Here is a 19835-nt window from a genome sequence, read left to right as displayed (position 1 = left end):
AGAGAGAGAAAGAGATGGGAGATGCTGCGAAGAGGGGGGGGAAGAGACGCTGGATAGAATGGGGAAAGGAAGATACAGGATTGCTAGGCTGTATAGAGAGAGGAGTGACCAGCAGAAGAAAGGAGGTTTTAATGCCCCTGTATAAGACATTGGTGAGGCCCCACCTGGAGTATTGTGTTCAGTTTTGGAGGCCGTATCTTGCAAAGGATGTTAAAAAAATGGAAGCGGTGCAAAGAAAAGCTACGAGGATGGTATGGGATTTACGTTCCAAGACGTATGAAGAGAGGCTTGCTGACCTGAACATGTACACCCTGGAGGAAAGGAGGAACAGGGGTGATATGATACAGACGTTCAAATATTTGAATGGTATTAATCCTCAAACGAATCTTTTCCGGAGATGGGAAGGCGGTAGAACGAGAGGACATGAAATGAGATTGAAGGGGGGCAGACTCAGGAAAGATGTCAGGAAGTATTTTTTCACGGAGAGGGTGGTGAACGCTTGGAATGCCCTCCCGCGGGAGGTGGTGGAGATGAAAACGGTAACAGAGTTCCAACATGCATGGGATATACATAGAGGAATCCTGTGCAGAAGGAATGGATCCTCAGAAGCTTAGCTGAAATTGGGTGACGGAGCAGGTGGGGGGAAGAGGGGGTGGTGGTTGGGAAGCAAGGATAGGGGAGGGCAGACTTATACGGTCTGTACCAGAGCCGGTGATGGGAGGCGGGACTGGTGGTTGGGAGGCGGGAAATACTGCTGGGCAGACTTATATGGTCTGTGCCCTGAAAAGGACAGGTACAAATTCAATTCAAGGTAAGGTATACACATATGAGTTTGTCTTGGGCAGACTGGATGGACCATACAGGTCTTTTTCTGCCGTCATCTACTATGTTACTATGTAGGATGGGCAGGGGAGAGAGGAGAATTGCTGGACAACAGGGATTGATGGAGGGGACATGGGAGAGAGGAAATTTGCTGGAGATGGATGGAGGAGAAGGCAGGGGAGAATGGAGAGTTGCTGGACATGGATGAATGGAGAGTAGGGCAGGGGAGAGAATAGAAATCGCTGGACATGGAGTGCAGGGCAGGGGAAGGAGGAGAATTGCTGGACGGATGGATGGAGGGGAAAGGGGAGAGAGGAAATTTGCTGGATATGAATGGAGGAGAGGGCAGGGGAGATTGGAGAGTTGCTGGACATGGATGGATGAATGGAGGGGCAGGGGACAGAGGACATTTGCTGGATATGGGTGGATGGAGGAGAGGGCAGGGGACAGAGGACATTTGCTGGATATGGGTGGATGGAGGAGAGGGCAGGGGAGAATGGAGAGTTGCTGGACGGATGGATGGAGGGAGGGAGGGGAGAGGTCAGGAATGAGATGCACATGGATGCAGGGGAGGGAAGAGAGGAGAAATGCTGGACATGGATGGAGTGGAGAGCAGGGAAGACAGGAGAAATGTTGGACAAGAATGGAGGGAAGGAAAGACAAAGGAAGGAGATGCACATGGATGAGGGGAAGGGAGAGAGGAGAAATGCTGGACATGGATGGTGGGGAGGGAAGACAGGAAGTAGATGCACATGGATGGAGGGGAGTGAGGAGAAATGCTGGATATGGATGGAGGGGAAACTGCTGAGTTTAAGGGCAGATACTGAAACTCAAGGAAGGATAGGGACAGGGCTACAGATGGTAGACAGGACACATAAGGACACAGGAGGATGGTGGACATGGTGAGAGAATAAAATATCAAACGGAAAGAAGACTGCATAAAACAGAAGACACTGGGACCAAAGCGAATAGAAAAACTAAATGATCAGACAACAAAGGTAGAAAAAAGTATTTTATTCAGAATTTATTAATTGGAATATGTCAGCTTTTTGAAATGTGCATCTGTGATATTTTGCATGTAAGTTTCAATTTTTCTGGTATTGCTGCATGCTGAGTCTGACTTCTTGAGTCAACTTTCCAGTTCAGTATTTTGCCTTCATATTTTTTGATTTCTAGTTCCTTGTGTCATGTCTGTTGTGTCATGTGTTTTTCATGTGTGATCAAGGTGCAGTATTCTGCTAGCGTGTAGTATTTGCAGCCCTTTTTGTTTTGCTTTTTTTTCACGAGGTAGTGTATTGGTGTTTTAGAGCCTGGTGTAATTACAGTTCTGCCTTTTCACGCATAAGGTTGTAGCTCGTCCTGTCCTTGGAATTAGTGCTGTTATGGTTTAGTAAGGTTATGAGTGTGTTTTTGCACAAGTTTGTGTATAGCGTTTTGCAGTGGAGAGACTGTGTGTTGGCCTTACTGAGGTGGCACCAAAACATCAGAAAGGGTGTAGAGACTAAATCATGACACACTACCTCTTGAAGGATCTACATATAGAGCCTATGCATTTCTAAGGTCAACACTGGCATGGTATGGGAAAGGGGGTGGGGAAATACTACTGGAGAGGAAGACGGAGTGCTGGGTAAGGAGGAAAGAAGGAAGGAAGGAAGGAAGGGAGAAAGAGCTGGCTTGATATCTCATATATATTCATTATGGTTATTCCCAAAAAAGCCAGCTCTTTTTCCCTTCCTTCCTTCCTCCATATTAGCATATTCATTTGTGTGTGTGTGTGTGTGTATATATATATATGCAAATGAGTATGCTAATATGCTCCGCCCCATCCTTTGCCCCCCCCCCCCCCTAAATGAAACAGTCAAACCACACCCATGGTCATTTTAGATCTTCAGCATTGATAATGAGGAAGAGACTGTTAGGAGATAAATGGGATACTGGGCATCCAAATAGCAGATGAGGTTTAATGTGAGCAACTGCAAAGTTATGCATATTGGAACGAGGAACCCAAACTATAGCTACGTGGTGCAAGGTTCCACTTTAGGAGTCACTACCCAGGAATAGGATTCTAGTTGTCATCGTCGATGATACGTTGAAACCCTCTGCTCAGTGAGAAGTGGCATCTAAGAAAGCAAATAGAGAGTTAGAAATTATTAGGAAAGGAATGGAAAACAAAATTGAGAACGTTATAATGCCTTTGTATAGCTCCATGGTGCGACTGCACCTTGAATACTGTGTGCAATTCTGATCACTACATCTCAAAAAGATATAGCAGAAATAGAAAAGGTACAGAGAAGAGCTATGAAAATGATAAAGGGGAATGGGGCAACTTCCCTATGAGGAAAGGCTAAAGTGGCTAGTGATCTTCAGTTTGGAGAGAAGATAGCTTAGGGGAGATATCATAGAGGTCTATAAAATACTGAGCTGAGTGGAATGGGTAGACATGAATTGTTTGTTTACTCTTTCCAAAATTACTAGGACTAGGGGGCATGCAATGAAGCTAAGAAGTAAATGTAAAACAAACCAACTACAACTGGTCTAAGCAAACGTTTAAAGCTTGGTAAGCTTTGTGCATCAGGACCAGAGTCCAATGGGTAGATAAGGTACACTGAATCTGCCTCAAATGGAGGCATGCCTTTGGAGTGACATGAACTGTTGAAGCTATATAGCCCAGCATCCTCAATGTATGACCAGCTAAAACTTGCAGACTCTCCCAATTTTACTCCACAGTGAAAATTAGATTGGTTATCCTTTGCTGTGGAAGAAAAGCAGTTGCTTGAGTTGCATCTAGCAAGGCTCCTATGAATTTTAATTTTTATCTTGGCTTTAGATGCGACTTTGGATAGTTTATGAACCCTCATAACTCTAGCACCTGAATGAATGAGCGAACAGATTTTTTCCACCTTTCCGAGTTGTGTGCTTGACCCAGCCAATTGCCAAACAGGGGCCAGACAAGTCTGTGGGAAGTAATGGCAGAAACTCTCAATGCTGTTTTGAAAATATAAGTTGCTTGGAGTATTTTCCGCACTCCTTTTCTTTGGCTACTAACAAGCAGAGTTACTCAGCCTTATCTTTAGGGAGACAGTATGCCTGCAGAATCTGCAGCACTGTGCATTATGTTCTGTAAGTACATGCCCATGAATAGAGAATAGAATTTTTTTTTGTTACATTTGTACCCCGCGCTTTCCCACTCATGGCAGGCTCAATGCGACAGGCAATGGAGGGTTAAGTGACTTGCCCAGAGTCACAAGGAGCTGCCTGTGCCAGGAATCGAACTCAGTTCCTCAGTTCCCCAGGACCAAAGTCCACCACCCTAACCACTAGGCTAATGGGGGACGAAAGTATGGTATTGGGAAACAGTCTGTTCTCTACAGATTCCAATATCTGAGCTTCCCTTCCAGGGGGCACCATGGTGTGAAAACTGGAACTACTGGCTCTTTTGAGAGCTGATTCAACCCCCATAGAATGCCATTTCATGAATCCAGAGCTTTTTTAACTCTATACTTTTCACCTTAATTGTTTTTTTTTTTTTTGGGGGGGGGGGGGGGGGGTCTTCCATATTCTCTTCTGTACATCCTTCAAGATTCTATGAATAGGCAGTCACAGCTTCCTAAAGTGGGGGAGGGGTAGAGGAATTGGAAGCTATCCAATATTTCCATCCTGGGATCCAACTCTGTCTTAACTTAAATGGAATGGCCTGAGGCATCTCCCATATCAAATTAATGAAAGAGACTCCCTTGGTGGGGATCTGCATCTCTCATATGGTACAGGAGGAATCTGAAGGAGGCGCCAGTGGACCCTATCCTCCAAGTAGCTCCCTAGATCCTCATCAGAATCCCAGGAATGTTCCAACTCAGACCCATAGAAGAAAATCAGTTGGTGAAGTCTGTTTCTGTTTGTCCACACTACTGACAGAACAATCAGACTTCCTACAGTGTTGTGACACTGAGGATGACTGATGTTTCAATGATTCTTCCTCCCTCGATGCACTGGAGATTTACACTGCTGTAGCAGACCTCAACTCTGAACCTTCCAAGCCTTGGTGTTGAGGCTTCTCTTTTAGACAGGCCATGGTAGGATCACACCTGCTCTTGACATCAAGTTGAAGATGCAGTACTGCGTCAACCAAACAGCACTCAATCCATTCCTCGAACTTTGCATGAGCTAGGAGCCATTGACAAAGGCATAGGCATCACAATAGAAGTGTCCACATTCTCCTGAGTCATTTGTGGAGTATCAGAACCAGAGCCTAGGGTCTATGGAGTCCGGCACACCTGTCAAGGGAACTTTGATGACACCAATGATTTTGGTGCCTTGGTATAACACTGAAAGGGGGAGTGATGTTGGGCCACTTCAGCCTCTACCCAATGTCCTGCATCACACTCTCTTGGCACCGATGAAGAGGATGAATCCTTCTGCTTTTGCGGGCAGAAATCATACAATGACTGCTAACAGTGAGCTCTACTGATGCTCAATGAAAAGGGTAACAGCCACACTTAATGTCAATGCATCCCCAGCATTCAATGTAGCTCCTGGGCCCATGGAGACTGATGTTTCAGATGCCAATGGTATGATCTTTTCACTGAAAAGCTTTTCTCTATCACAAACCCCTCTCTGAAATTTGTGAACATTAAATAAAAGAAGGATTATGGTTGGGTCCCAGGTATTGCAGGCATCGTGAGTGGGTATCCATAATGTATATGGTCCTGTTAGACCAGGAACACCTCTTGAAGCTGCTGGTGGTCTTCTCTTATTTATTTATTTGGATTTTGCTCACACCTTTTTCAGTAGTAGCTCAAGTTGAGTTACATTCAGGTACACTGGATATTTCTCTGTCCCAAGTGGGCTTACAATCTAAGCTTGTACCTGAGGCAATGGAGGGTTAAGTGACTTGCCCAAGATCACAAGGAGCACACCGATGCTCTAACCACTAGGCCACGCCTCCACTCCTCTTGGGACATTTCATTTGGAAAAATAGCCACAGTGAAATCAATCAACTTGATGGTGAGAAAAATATCCTGGCTATGAGCTCAAGGCTGAAAAATGGCTTACAATTAACTGATTTGAAAAAAAGACAATTTCATTTTGGCATTTGTATTCCACTTAACCATAAAGTTCAAGGTGGAGGACAGTCTAAACAAACAGATTGCATTTTAATAAAACTGATTATATTAAATAAGTAATCAAATTTAACTGCTCAATCATACATAAAACCACTATTGAACAAGTTAAGTGTGCACAGGTAAGCTTGAACTTGGTGAAAGATAAAAATATACAGTATTACAGATTGAACAGGTAAGCCCATACGAGTAGACGTGACTTGCCTCTCCTGAGCATGGGGTTTCATGTTTGGTTTGTGGTGATTGGGGTTCAAGTGAAAGAGGAGTCTAGTATCAGATGTTGTGGTTGGTTGTTTGTGGTTTCAATCCTAGGGCACTTTTGCAGGTTGTGGTACATCAGAATCGTGGGTCAGAAGTATCCCGTAATATTTACAGCCAGGTTTTTACTGTCAGAAGCTCATGTAATCAGCTGATGTATGAGGAGAGACTTGCTGAACTAAACATGTATACTCTGGAGGAAAGGAGGAACAGGGGTGATATGATACAGACGTTCAAATATTTGAAAGGTATTAATCCGCAAACGAATCTTTTCCGGAGATGGGAAGGTGGTAGAACGAGAGGACATGAAATGAGATTGAATGGGGGCAGACTCAAGAAAAATGTCAGGAAGTATTTTTTCACGGAGAGAGTAGTGGATGCTTGGAATGCCCTCCCCGCGGGAGGTGGTGGAAATGAAAACGGTAACGGAATTCAAACATGCGTGGGATAAGCATAAAGGAATCCTGTGCCGAAGGAATGGATCCTCAGGAGCTTAGTCAAGATCGGGAGGCGGGGCTGGAGGTTGGGAGGCGGGGATAGTGCTGGACAGACTTGTATGGTCTGTGCCAGAGCTGGGGTTGGGAGGCAGGACAGACTTGTACGGTCTGTGCCAGAGCCGGGGTTGGGAGGCAGGGCTGGGGAGGTGAGGATAGTGCTGGGCAGACTTATACGGTCTGTGCCTGTGCCAGAGCCGGTGGGTGAGAGGTGGGGCTGGTGGTTGGGAGGCGGGGCTAGTGCGGGGCAGACTTATACGGTCTGTGCCCTGAAGAGCATAGGTACAAATCAAAGTAGGGTATACACAAAAAGCAGCAAATATGAGTTATCTTGTTGGGCAGACTGGATGGACCGTGCAGGTCTTTTTCTGCCGTCATCTACTATGTTACTATGTTTCTACAGGTAGATCATTCCATAGCTCTGCACCTCTGCCTTGTAGGGTGGCATTAAAGGAGTGGAGGAGTAGCCTAGTAGTTAGTGCAGTGGACTTTGATCCTGGGGAGCTGAGTTTGATTCCCACTGCAGCTCCTTGTGACTCTGGGCAAGTCACTTAACTCTCCATTGCCCCTGGTACAAATAAGTACCTGAATATACTTTGTAAACTGCTTTGAATGTAGTTGCAAACACCACAGAAAGGCGGTATATCAAGTTCCATTTCCCTTTTCCTTCATTTCACCCGGCAAGTTTGGTTTTTAGGTATGATAAGCTTAATGTCTTTAAGAGATCTGGGTGCCCTCATGGGCTGATAGACGTACAGATGTTTGTATGTATCCTGGTGTTAGTCCACAGAGACTTTTAAAAATTAAGGCCAGTAGCTTGAATTTGACTTGCTTTGCAGGGAAGCCAGTGAGGCTTCTTGAGAAATAGGGTGACATGATTGGTCCATCGCCCCCCCTCCAATCAGTTTGGATGCTGTATTTTGTACAATCTATAATTTCCTGATTAGTTTGTCCTGGAGGCCTAGGTATGCTATATTAAAGTAGGCCAGTGTAGATAGATAGGATCAGGGCCTGCACCACAATTTGAAAATGTTTTATTTCCAGTAGATGTTTAATATATCTAAGAAGTTTCAGTTTGTAGAAGCATTTGCAGACTATGTTATTTGCTTGGACATAGTTAAATGTGAGTCGAGATCTAATCTAATCTGCTGCTTATATATATATATATATATATATATATATATATATATATATATATATATATATATATATATATATATAGACCCCCTAAGAGTTTTATCTCTGTCTTAATGATTATTGATGAACCTGCCGGGTTGGGTAGCTGGTCGTTTCCAATCCAGAGGATATTGGTTTTGTCTGGATTGATCTTTATGTTTAGGGAGCAAAACCAGTTGAACAGTGAATTGAAGACTTCGTTCTTTAGGGAGTATACTGCAGTAAGGGGTTAACCATGGGAATAGGAGTATGATGTCGTCAGCATATGAGAAATATTTGATCCTAAATGGATTCAGTATGGCCCCTAGATCTTTGAGGTAAAAATTGAAAGATTGGGGATAGTGGCGAACCTTGTTGGACACCACACTTCATAGGCCAAGAGTGAGAAAGAGATTGTTGCCATTGTGCCGGAATTGATCTGTGTTGTAAAAATCCTGTGAACCAATTCAGAACCATTCCTGTGATGCCTACTCCAGCTACCATTTTCAGAAGTTGATGGTGATTCACCAGGTTGAATACAATTGATAGGTTCAGTTGCATGACAAAGATTTGCTGGCCAGTATTCTGAGAGCAGTTCTGCTATTACTGTTTCTGTGCAGAACAGGGGCCTGAATACAGATTGCATGGGATCAAGTAGTTGATGACAGTCCATGTAGTCTTGGAATTGAGTAGCCACTATTGCTTCCATGATTTTTGTTAATGTTGAAATGTTAGCCACTGGACAGTATTTCATATGGAGATATTTATCGAGGGAATTGCCTTTTAGGAGGGGAGTGAATATGATGTCAATCACCTTCCTGAGAAAATTACCTTCTGTCACTGAGGCCTCTATCAGATTTCTAATATGATCCACAATGGGTGGGTGGGGAGGAGGGCGAGTTTGAGAAGCTCCGCTTTGCATGGGTCCAAAGGACATAAGTACATAAGTACATAAGTAGTGCCATACTGGGAAAGACCAAAGGTCCATCTAGCCCAGCATCCTGTCACCGACAGTTGCCAATCTAGGTCAAGGGCACCTGGCACGCTCCCCAAACGTAAAAACATTCCAGACAAGTTATACCTAAAAATGCGGAATTTTTCCAAGTCCATTTAATAGCGGTCTATGGACTTGTCCTTTAGGAATCTATCTAACCCCTTTTTAAACTCCGTCAAGCTAACCGCCCGTACCACGTTCTCCGGCAACGAATTCCAGAGTCTAATTACACGTTGGGTGAAGAAAAATTTTCTCCGATTCGTTTTAAATTTACCACACTGTAGCTTCAACTCATGCCCTCTAGTCCTAGTATTTTTGGATAGCGTGAACAGTCGCTTCACATCCACCCGATCCATTCCACTCATTATTTTATACACTTCTATCATATCTCCCCTCAGCCGTCTCTTCTCCAAGCTGAAAAGCCCTGGCCTTCTCAGCCTCTCTTCGTAGGAAAGTCGTCCCATCCCCACTATCATTTTCGTCGCCCTTCGTTGTACCTTTTCCAATTCTACTATATCTTTTTTGAGATACGGAGACCAGTACTGAACACAATACTCCAGGTGCGGTCGCACCATGGAGCGATACAACGGCATTATAACATCCGCACACCTGGACTCCATACCCTTCCTAATAACACCCAACATTCTATTCGCTTTCCTAGCCGCAGCAGCACACTGAGCAGAAGGTTTCAGCGTATCATCGACGACGACACCCAGATCCCTTTCTTGATCCGTAACTCCTAACGCGGAACCTTGCAAGACGTAGCTATAATTCGGGTTCCTCTTACCCACATGCATCACTTTGCACTTGTCAACATTGAACTTCATCTGCCACTTGCACGCCCATTCTCCCAGTCTCGCAAGGTCCTCCTGTAATCGTTCACATTCCTCCTGCGACTTGACGACCCTGAATAATTTTGTGTCATCGGCGAATTTAATTACCTCACTAGTTATTCCCATCTCTAGGTCATTTATAAATACATTAAAAAGCAACGGACCCAGCACAGACCCCTGCGGGACCCCACTAACTACCCTCCTCCACTGAGAATACTGGCCACGCAATCCTACTCTCTGCTTCCTATCTTTCAACCAGTTCTTAATCCATAATAATACCCTACCTCCGATTCCATGACTCTGCAATTTCTTCAGGAGTCTTTCGTGCGGCACTTTGTCAAACGCCTTCTGAAAATCCAGATATACAATATCAACCAGCTCCCCATTGTCCACATGTTGCTTACCCCCTCAAAAAAATGCATTAGATTGGTGAGGCAAGACTTCCCTTCACTAAATCCGTGCTGACTTTGTCTCATCAGTCCATGTTTTTGTATATGCTCTGCAATTTTATTCTTAATAATAGCCTCCACCATCTTGCCCGGCACCGACGTCAGACTCAACGGTCTATAATTTCCCGGATCTCCTCTGGAACCCTTCTTAAAAATCGGAGTAACATTGGCTACCCTCCAGTCTTCCGGTACTACACTCGATTTTAGGGACAGATTGCATATTTCTAACAGTAGTTCCGCAAGTTCATTTTTTAGTTCTATTAATACTCTGGGATGAATACCATCAGGTCCCGGTGATTTACTACTCTTCAGCTTGCTGAACTGACCCATTACATCCTCCAAGGTTACAGAGAATTTGTTTAGTTTCTCCGACTCCCCCGCTTCAAATATTCTTTCCGGCACCGGTGTCCCCCCCCCAAATCCTCCTCAGTGAAGACCGAAGCAAAGAATTCATTTAATTTCTCCGCTACGGCTTTGTCCTCCTTGATCGCCCCTTAACACCATTTTCGTCCAGCGGCCCAACCGACTCTTTGGTCTGTGCCAGAGCCGGGGCATTTAGAGAATTTTGCTAGCATGGATCTAAATTCTTGTGGGTTTATCTTGGTTTCTCTCTCTCCTGTACTGGTGCTATGTTGTTGGCTCGGTTCCAGTTGGTTGCTAATTATTCCAGTGAGGATTCAATCTCCTGGGTTAGTTTTAGCATAACACTCTTCCCATAGTTTTGTTCCATCTATTTTGCCTCTGGTTAGGATAGTTTTTCTTTGTATTTTTCTGTGTTTAGTGGGAGTAATGAGGAGTGAAAATTCTTGTAGCATGTGATCAGACCAGATGAGGAGTGATGATTTCCCCATTTTTTTTTTTAAATTGTGGGAAGCAACTGTGATGGAACGAAGACTGTCTAGAAGATGCCCATCCTTGTGAGATGGGCCCTTGCTTATTAGCTTAGGTCTATATCTTTTACGAAACCTAGTAGTGATTGTGCCTCTATCATCATCTTCTTCTAGATGCATGTTCAGGTCACCCACAATCACAGTTGACGGATGTGATGATAAGGCTTGGACTATGAAGGATTGTAGGTCTTCTGCTACTGTTTTCCAGGATCCTAGGGGGAGGGGGGGGGGGGGTCGATAAAGTACCATTAAGCCATGGTCCACTGTGGTAGGTTGTGTTTGTACTTTTAGAAAGATTCCTTCTAGCCCCTGGTGTGCGGGTTAGTCTACTAGTTCTACATGCAAGTTTGTTCGGTAAATTACAGTTACTCCCCCACCTCTTTTGTCAGATCTATGGATCTCATGGATTAGGCAGTTTTGAAGGCAAATTAGTTGTTGAATGACGGTGTCTTCCTTGGTTAGCTACGCTTTAGTGAGACAGATCATGTCGAGGTTTTTGCTACAATGATGTCATACTTATTTATTTCTTACAGGATCTTGCATTGAAATAGTCTAATGTGATGGAAGCTCTGTTAGAGGACGAACTGGTCTTTCCCTTTGGTTGAGGAGTGATATTAACTTGTTTAGTGTACGTGTTAGGGCTTTTGTGAGTTGGCCTAATCTGACCCTTGTGTTGTGGATGTTGTCGAGATGATCGACATACTTACAAAAATACATTTTACGGTGCTGAGGCAACCGCATTGAAGACAGGTCCAATATATAGTTACATATTAGATGATGGCAGATAAAGACCTGTTGTATGATCCATCCAGTCTGCCCAAGATAATCTCATTATAAGGGTATGATGTGATACTACATATACATACTTGATCTTGATTTGTCCTTGCCATTTTCAGGGCACAGACTGTAGAAGTCTGCCTGGTACTGGCCTTGTCCAACTACTAAAGCTGTCATCGAAGCCAAATAAAATTTTTTAGGCACCCATACGAATGCATACTCCACCTAACAGTAGCTATCCTTTATATTCAAATGATATTAAGTCAGGAAATACACATGCCTATTCCCTTGCCAGATACTTGCAAAATGAAAACCTGCAAAAACACACTCAGAACATACATAGTAAACTTAATACACCTTAACAGATTATCAGGATTCAAACTGCAGCACTGCTACCTATGAAACGACAGCATTATAGATATTAAACCAGGACTTAGAGCACCAATACACCTAGTACTGGGAAACTAGAACAAGACAGACCCTACATGACCTCAGACATACAGAACACAGATTGTTGCCTAATATAGAATAGGGGAACCACAAATCAGAAACAAACAAGAAGACAAAAACAGAAAACTTCAAGAAAGCCAGACTCTAAAAGCTAGCCATTCCCAAACCAGCCCTTGGGGCACATCTAGTCCCACTGGGGTTTCAGGATATCCACAATGAATATTCATAAATTAGATTTTCATGCAACTCAGGCAGTATGTCTGCATGAATAGGGGAAATATACATATTCTCTGCTCCACAGGAATAGCTAGATGTGGGAGATATCAATGCTTTCTCCACAGAAATGAAGGAGTTACAGAGGTCCACAGCACAGGCATACAATGCAGAAAGGGGTCAGATCCAGCCTAACCTGGATGGAGTTGGACTGGTACTTGTGGTATTCCGTATTGGATTTCAAATCATCGATATCAATGGTAGGCAGACCAGATATGAGTAGCTCCAGTTCCTGCTCTGTAAATATAGAGATTAGGCGCTTTGGAATGATCTCATAGAAACCCTCTAAGAATGCAGCCAACTGCTTGCGGATGGCACCTATACAGGAAACAAAATGAAAGAGATATGGGGGAAAGATTTATTATAGGATCTTTATTCTACAAGGCACCAAACACCCACCATTATTTTCCAATGATGCCACTACCAACCCCCCTCCAAAATCAGGCCACTGCCAATTAGAAAATATTTAAACACTCCTGCTCCTGGGCAGTTTAATTCACTTCAGTTTTTACTCTAACCTCCATACATACATGTTTTGCTTACACACAAAGGCATAGCTTGGGGCTTTTTTTTTCCTAACTGGAGTTAAACTTGTAAATCTGCCTGTTCTTCAGTACACCAACACAGCATATTAGGATCATTGGGCCCAGTCAATTTGCTAGGTTGTCCTACATTGCTCCAGCAACTGGTCCTATCCCAGTTTTAGCTACACAAACCTGACTGCCCTCATTACTTTAGTTGTGATTGCTCTTTACCAACATTTCTTGGATAAAATGGTGTGGTTGTTGTGTTAGTCCATTTCAAAAGTTAATTAAAAAAAAAAAAAAAAAAAAAAAGAATATAGCAGTATCTTTTCTTGGACTAACTTAATACATTTTTAACTGGCTCTTGGAAGTTGAAAAGATACGCTCCTGACAGGAATAAAGGGGTTTAAAATCCTTAAAAGTAGTCAACATACATAGTAACATAGTAGATGACGGCAGAAAAAGATCTGCACGGTCCATCCAGTCTGCCCAACAAGATAACTCATACTTGCTATTTTTTGTGTATACCCTACTTTGATTTGTACCTGTGCTCTTCAGGGCACAGACCGTATAAGTCTGCTCAGCACTATCCCCGCCTCCCACCACCAGCCCCCGCCTAGTCAAAAATGTATTAAGTTTGCAAAAAAAAAAAAATAGTAACTTTTTAGGTTTTCTTTTTAATTTATCTTTTCTTTCAACCCACTACAGTAAGGACATCACCCAATTGTCAGTAGTACAAGTTTGGCTGCCTGCATAAGTCACTCTTGCTTTTTGTTCCTTTTGGGGAATTTATCCATAAAGACCTGTAACTTGTACTAGAAAATAAGTAAATCTCAGAAAATCTAAGGATGTGACAGAAGTCCTACTGCCATTTTATGTTGATTAATCTTCTTACAGGCTTGTCTCTAATTCTGTGCATCGAGATGCAAGCCCTATTTTGCCTGCTCCCCCACCCTGAGGTGCTCTGACAGGGAAGCAAACGTGAGGGTACATAAGTACATAAGTAATGCCACACTGGGAAAAGACCAAGGGTCCATCGAGCCCAACATCCTGTCCACGACAGCGGCCAATCCAGGCCAAGGGCACCTGGCAAGCTTCCCAAACGTACAAACATTCTATACATGTTATTCCTGGAATTGTGGATTTTTCCCTAGTCCATTTAGGAGTGGTTTATGGACTTGTCCTTCAGGAAACCGTCTAACCCCTTTTTAAACTCTGCCAAGCTAACCGCCTTCACCACGTTCTCCGTCAACGAATTCCAGAGTTTAATTATGCATTGGGTGAAGAAAAAGTTTCTCCGATTTGTTTTAAATTTATTACACTGTAGTTTCATCGCATGCTCCCTAGTCCTAGTATTTTGGAAAGCGTGAACAGACGCTTCACATCCACCTGTTCCACTCCACTCATTATTTTATATACCTCTATCATGTCTTCCCTCAGCTGTCTCTTCTCCAAACTGAAAAGCCCTAGCTGAGGGGAAGTAGAAAGGGTGCTGGTGCAGCTCTGCAATACCAGGTGACTAATCTACTGGATGTGGATTAAAGTATCCAACCTGCAAAACTGGATAGTAGTAAAAATACCATGGATGTCTTTCAAGGGAAGGGTTGACACTAGTTCTAGTACTCACAAATGAAGAAAATGTGTCTTATGTGCAGGTGGGCACCCACTTGGGTAGCAGTGATCATCACATGGTATGGGTTTGATAAAAAAAAACTAAAGTACATTTGTGGGGGGATGAAGGTTGTGGGAGTGGATTATAAATGACCAGTCATTTCAGGGCGACATAGATTCTCTGTTTGAGCTCATGAATAATACAAGCAACTTGCGGTTGGGAACCCAAAGTGGTAAAATGGCTCAGAAAATAGCCATACGAATATAAAATGCTGAAAGGTGAGTAGTAGAATGCCTCAGGGAGGGCAGACCAAGAAAAATGTCAGGAAGTATTTTTTCACGAAGAGAGTGGTGGTTTTATTTATTTATTTTTGTTACATTTGTACCCCGCGCTTTCCCACTCATGGCAGGCTCAATGCGGCTTACATGGGGCAATGGTTAAGTGACTTTCCCAGAGTCACAAGGAGCTGCCTGTGCCTGAAGTGGGAATCGAACTCAGTTCCTCAGTTCCCCAGGACCAAAGTCCACCACCCTAACCACTAGGCCACTCCATCCACATACTGGTGGATGCTTGGAATGCCCTCCTGCGGGAGGAGGTGGATAGGAAAACGGTAACGGAATTCAAACATGCGTGGGATAAACATAAAGGAATCCTCCTCAGAAGGAAGGGATCCCCAGAAGCTTAGCCGGTGGTGGGAGGCAGGGCTGGTGGTTGGGAGGTGGGGATAGTGCTGGGCAGACTTATACGGTCTGTGCCCTGAAAAAGACAGCTACAAATCAAGGTAAGGTATACACAAAAAAATGGCACATGTGAGTTTATCTTGTTGGGCAGACTGGGTGGACCGTGCAGGTCTTTTTCTGCCGTCATCTACTATGTTATGTTACTATATGCACAGACCAGGACAGAGAACTAACTCAAGGTGATAATGTCCAAGAATTTCAAATTTGCAAAACAATGTGACAAGGCAGTAGTTACTGCCAGAAGAATACTGGTGCATAATCCACAGAAAGGAAGTGGTGATAATGCCACTGTACAAGTCACTGTATAAAACACAGAAGGTGTTAACTCTCACTGGGTGTACTGTATTCAGTATTGGAGGCCATGTCTTGCTATGGATATAAAACAGACTGGAATGGTCTAGAGGAAGGTTATCAACATGGTATGAGGTTTGGACCAGAAGATGCACGAGAAGAAACATAAAAGACCTAAATAAATAAATACCCCTCCCTCCCCCAGAGGAGAGGGATTGGGACAAGGGAGGAAGATACAGATGTTTAAATACTTAAAAAGAATTCATGAACAAATGAATTTTTTCCAAGTAAGGGGAGGCTGTAGAACTAGAAAACATGAAATGACTTTGCAAGGAGGTAAACTTAAAAGCAACATCAGGAAATACTTTTTCACAGAAGAGTGGTGGTTGCCTGGAATGTCCTCCCAAAGCACGTGGTTTAGACCAAAAATGTGTAGGATAAACACAGAAGATCCCTAAATGGTAACAGGATGGAATCCAATTGTAGAACTTTGCTACCCACAGTAAAAGTTATATGACGTTTTGCACTTCATAAAGGGTGTAAAGTAGGGTAATCTGCACGGAGCAGCAGTTAAGTACATAAGTACAACCCTGATCACTTTACTGGGCAGACTAGATGGCATTTTTCTTATTTAACTTTTTTTTTTTAAGCACTATGCAACCTGCAGAGCAGGCATATTTCAAAAATGAGGTGAACTCTCACCAGTATGTGAACCCCCCCCCCCCCACCATGCATGAAAGCACTTAAAAGCTTTCCTGAACTGTAGGACAGCAGGTCTGGGATGGGACAATATCATTTAGTATGCTTGCATTCTCCCTGCTTGTTGATAGAGAATACTACTACTACTACTACTACTTAGCATTTCTATAAGGGTTACGCAGCGCTGTACAAGTTAAAACATGGGGAAGGACAGTCCCAATTACAAGCAAATAACTTCACTTTCTCCATGGACAAGCAGAAGAGTCTATCACACAAGCAAGAACTCTGAAATCAAGGTATCTTGAGAATCTAATAATTGTCTTCAGGTCTCCAAAATTCCATAGCACGAGGCAACCCATTCACTAGATGATTGTGGAAAAATGTAAATGACAGTTTTTTTGTTTTCAAATCTTTTTTATTTAGTTTTTAAACAGATACATCTCTCCGAGTCAAGAACATTGCATGGTCATTAACAGTAAACAAAACAGAAAATGAGATCATACCTAAAAGGAAAGGCGGCGAATATCAAATCTAAAGCAAGATTTACATACTGTACGTGTTTTCCAGAGTAGAAATGGATTCCAGCCCTTATCAAATTTTGCCTTACAATTTTTCAGTTCAGAAAGACTCAAAAAAGTTTGGAGGATTTATAAGGTGTAATGATTATTTTTTTTTTACATTTTTAAAAAAAACTTGAAAAGGTTTGTTAAAACTGATTAGCTGAAACTGTTGTCCAATCTGGGTAGTAACAGAAAGTGAAAATATGCATCTATCTTCAAGTAGCCACTTTTCTCTCTTCAGCAGATATGGAACCCAGATGCAGCTATGGTCACAACCATAGTGCTAGTATTATGAGCCTTGACATACCTCTACAGAGTTAAGCCTGCTTTACCATAACCAAACCATTGCAAACAACTTCAGGCTAACAAGAACTCAGTGTCTGGATCATAAGATAAGTACATATAATACATAAGTAATGCCATACTGGGAAAAAGACCAAGGGTCCATCGAGCCCAGCATCCTGTCCACGACAGCGGCCAATCCAGGCCAAGGGCACCTGGCAAGTTTCCCAAACGTACAAACATTCTATACATGTTATTCCTGGAATTGTGGATTTTTCCCCAAGTCCATTTAGTAGCAGTTTATGGACTTGTCCTTTAGGAAAACCGTCCAAACCCCTTTTTAAACTCTGCTAAGCTAACTGCCTTCAAGACTTTTCTCCGGCAAAGAATTCCAGAGTTTAATTACACGTTGGGTGAAGAAAAAGTTTCTTCTCCGATTTGTTTTAAATTTACTACACTGTAGTTTCATCGCATGCCCCCTAGTCCTAGTATTTTTGGAAAGCGTGAACAGACGCTTCACATCCACCTGTTCCACTCCACTCATTATTTTATATACCTCTATCATGTCTCCCCTTAGCCGTCTCTTCTCCAAGCTGAATAGCCCTAGCCTCCTTAATCTTTCTTCATAGGGAAGTCGTCCCATCCCCGCTATCATTTTAGTCGCCCTTCTCTGCACCTTTTCCAATTCTACTATATCTTTCTTGAGATGCGGCGACCAGAATTGAACACAATACTCAAGGTACGGTCGCACCATGGAACGATACAACGGCATTATAACATCCTCACACCTGTTTTCCATACCTGTCCTAATCATGCTTAACATTCTATTTCCTTTCTTATCTGCAGCAGCACACTGAGCAGAAGGTTTCAACATATCATCGACGACGACACCTAGATCCCTTTCTTGGTCTGTGACTCCTAACGTGGAACCTTGCATGACATAGCTATAATTCGGGTTCCTCATTCCCACATGCATCACTTTGAACTTGCTCACATTAAACGTCATCTGCCATTTAGCCGCCCAGTCTCCCAGTCTCGTAAGGTCCTCTTGTAATTTTTCACAATACTGTCACGATTTAACAACTTTGAATAACTTTGTGTCATCAGCAAATTTAATTACCTTGCTAGTTACTCCCATCTCTAAATCATTTATAAATATATTAAAAAGCAGCGATCCTAGCACAGACCCCTGAGGAACCCCACTAACTACCCTTCTCCATTGTGAATACTGCCCATTTAACCCCACTCTCTGTTTCCTATCCTTCAACCAGTTTTTAATCCACAATGTTGGCAAGACAATTGACTGGTTAAGATGGAACTCCGACACCACCTTCGGCAGGAACTTAGGGTGAGTGCGAAGGACTACTCTGATATGATGAAATTTAGTATAAGGAGCATGGGCTACCAAGGCTTGAAGCTCACTGACTCTACGAGCTGAAGTAACCGTCACCAAGAAAATTACCTTCCAGGTCAAGTACTTCAGATGGCAGGAATTCAGTGGCTCAAAAGGAGGTTTCATCAGCTGGGTGAGGACGATGTTGAGATCCCATGATACTGGTAGAGGTCTGACTGGGGGCTTTGACAAAAGCAAACCTCTCATGAGGCGAACGACTAAAGGCTTTCCAGAGATCAGCTTACCGTCTACATGATAATGGAAAGCACTAATTGCGCTAAGGTGAACTCTTACTGAGTTGGTCTTGAGACCAGACTCTGAGAAGTGCAGAAGGTATTCAAGCAGGGTCTGTGTAGGACAAGAACGAGGATCTAGGGCCTTGCTGTTACACCAGATGGCAAACCTCCTCCATTTAAAAGAGTAACACCTCTTTGTGGAATCTTTCCTGGAAGCAAGTAAGACTTGGGAGACACCCTCAGAAAGACCCAAGGAGGCAAAGTCTACGCTCTCAACACCCAAGCCGTGAGAGCCAGAGAATGGAGGTTGGGATGCAGAAGCGCCCCCTCGTTCTGAGTGATGAGGGTTGGAAAACACTCCAATCTCCACAGTGCTTCGGAGGACAACTCCAGAAGTAGGGAAAACCAAATCTGACATGGCCAAAAGGGCGCAATCAGAATCATGGTTCCTCGGTCTTGCCTGAGTTTCAGCAAAGTCTTCCCCACCAGAGGTATGGAAGGATATGCATACAGAAGGCCTGTCCCCCAATGCAGGAGAAAGGCATCTGACGCTAGTCTGTCGTGAGCCTGAAGTCTGGAACAGAACTGAGGGACCTTGTGATTGATCTCAGTGGCAAAAAGATCCACCGAGGGGGTGCCCCATGCTTGGAAGATCTTGCGAACCAAGCTTGAGTTGAGCGACCACTTGTGAGGTTGCATTATCCTGCTCAAACTGTCGGCCAGACTGTTGTTTACGGCTGCCAGATACGTGGCCTGGAGAAACATGCCCTGATGGCGAGCCCAAAGCCACATCTGGACGGCTTCCCGACACAGGGGGCGAGATCCGGTGCCCCCCTGCTTGTTGACATAGTACATGGCAACCTGGTTGTCTGTCTGAATTTGGATAATTTGATTGGACAGCCGATTTCTGAAAGCGTTCCAGATCACTCGCAACTCCAGGAGATTGATCTGGAGACCTGATTCCTGAAGGGACCAAGCTCCCTGTG

At 43.6% G+C, this 19835-nt stretch overlaps 1 protein-coding gene across 1 annotated transcript in view; it reads right to left on the bottom strand.

The window, feature by feature from the left end:
* Window positions 1–19835, bottom strand: part of HUWE1 (HECT, UBA and WWE domain containing E3 ubiquitin protein ligase 1) — a 1034695-nt gene that overhangs the window by 29551 nt on the left and 985309 nt on the right. Inside the window, 1 exon segment of the mRNA XM_030194273.1 lies at window positions 12649–12830. Coding sequence (XP_030050133.1) covers window positions 12649–12830 — 182 coding nt within the window.

This window comes from Microcaecilia unicolor, chromosome 2, assembly GCF_901765095.1.
Source record: "Microcaecilia unicolor chromosome 2, aMicUni1.1, whole genome shotgun sequence".
NCBI classification, from domain to species: Eukaryota; Metazoa; Chordata; class Amphibia; order Gymnophiona; family Siphonopidae; genus Microcaecilia; species Microcaecilia unicolor.
The sequence above is the reverse complement of the archived record's forward strand: the minus strand, read 5'-3'. Positions and strand labels throughout refer to the sequence as shown.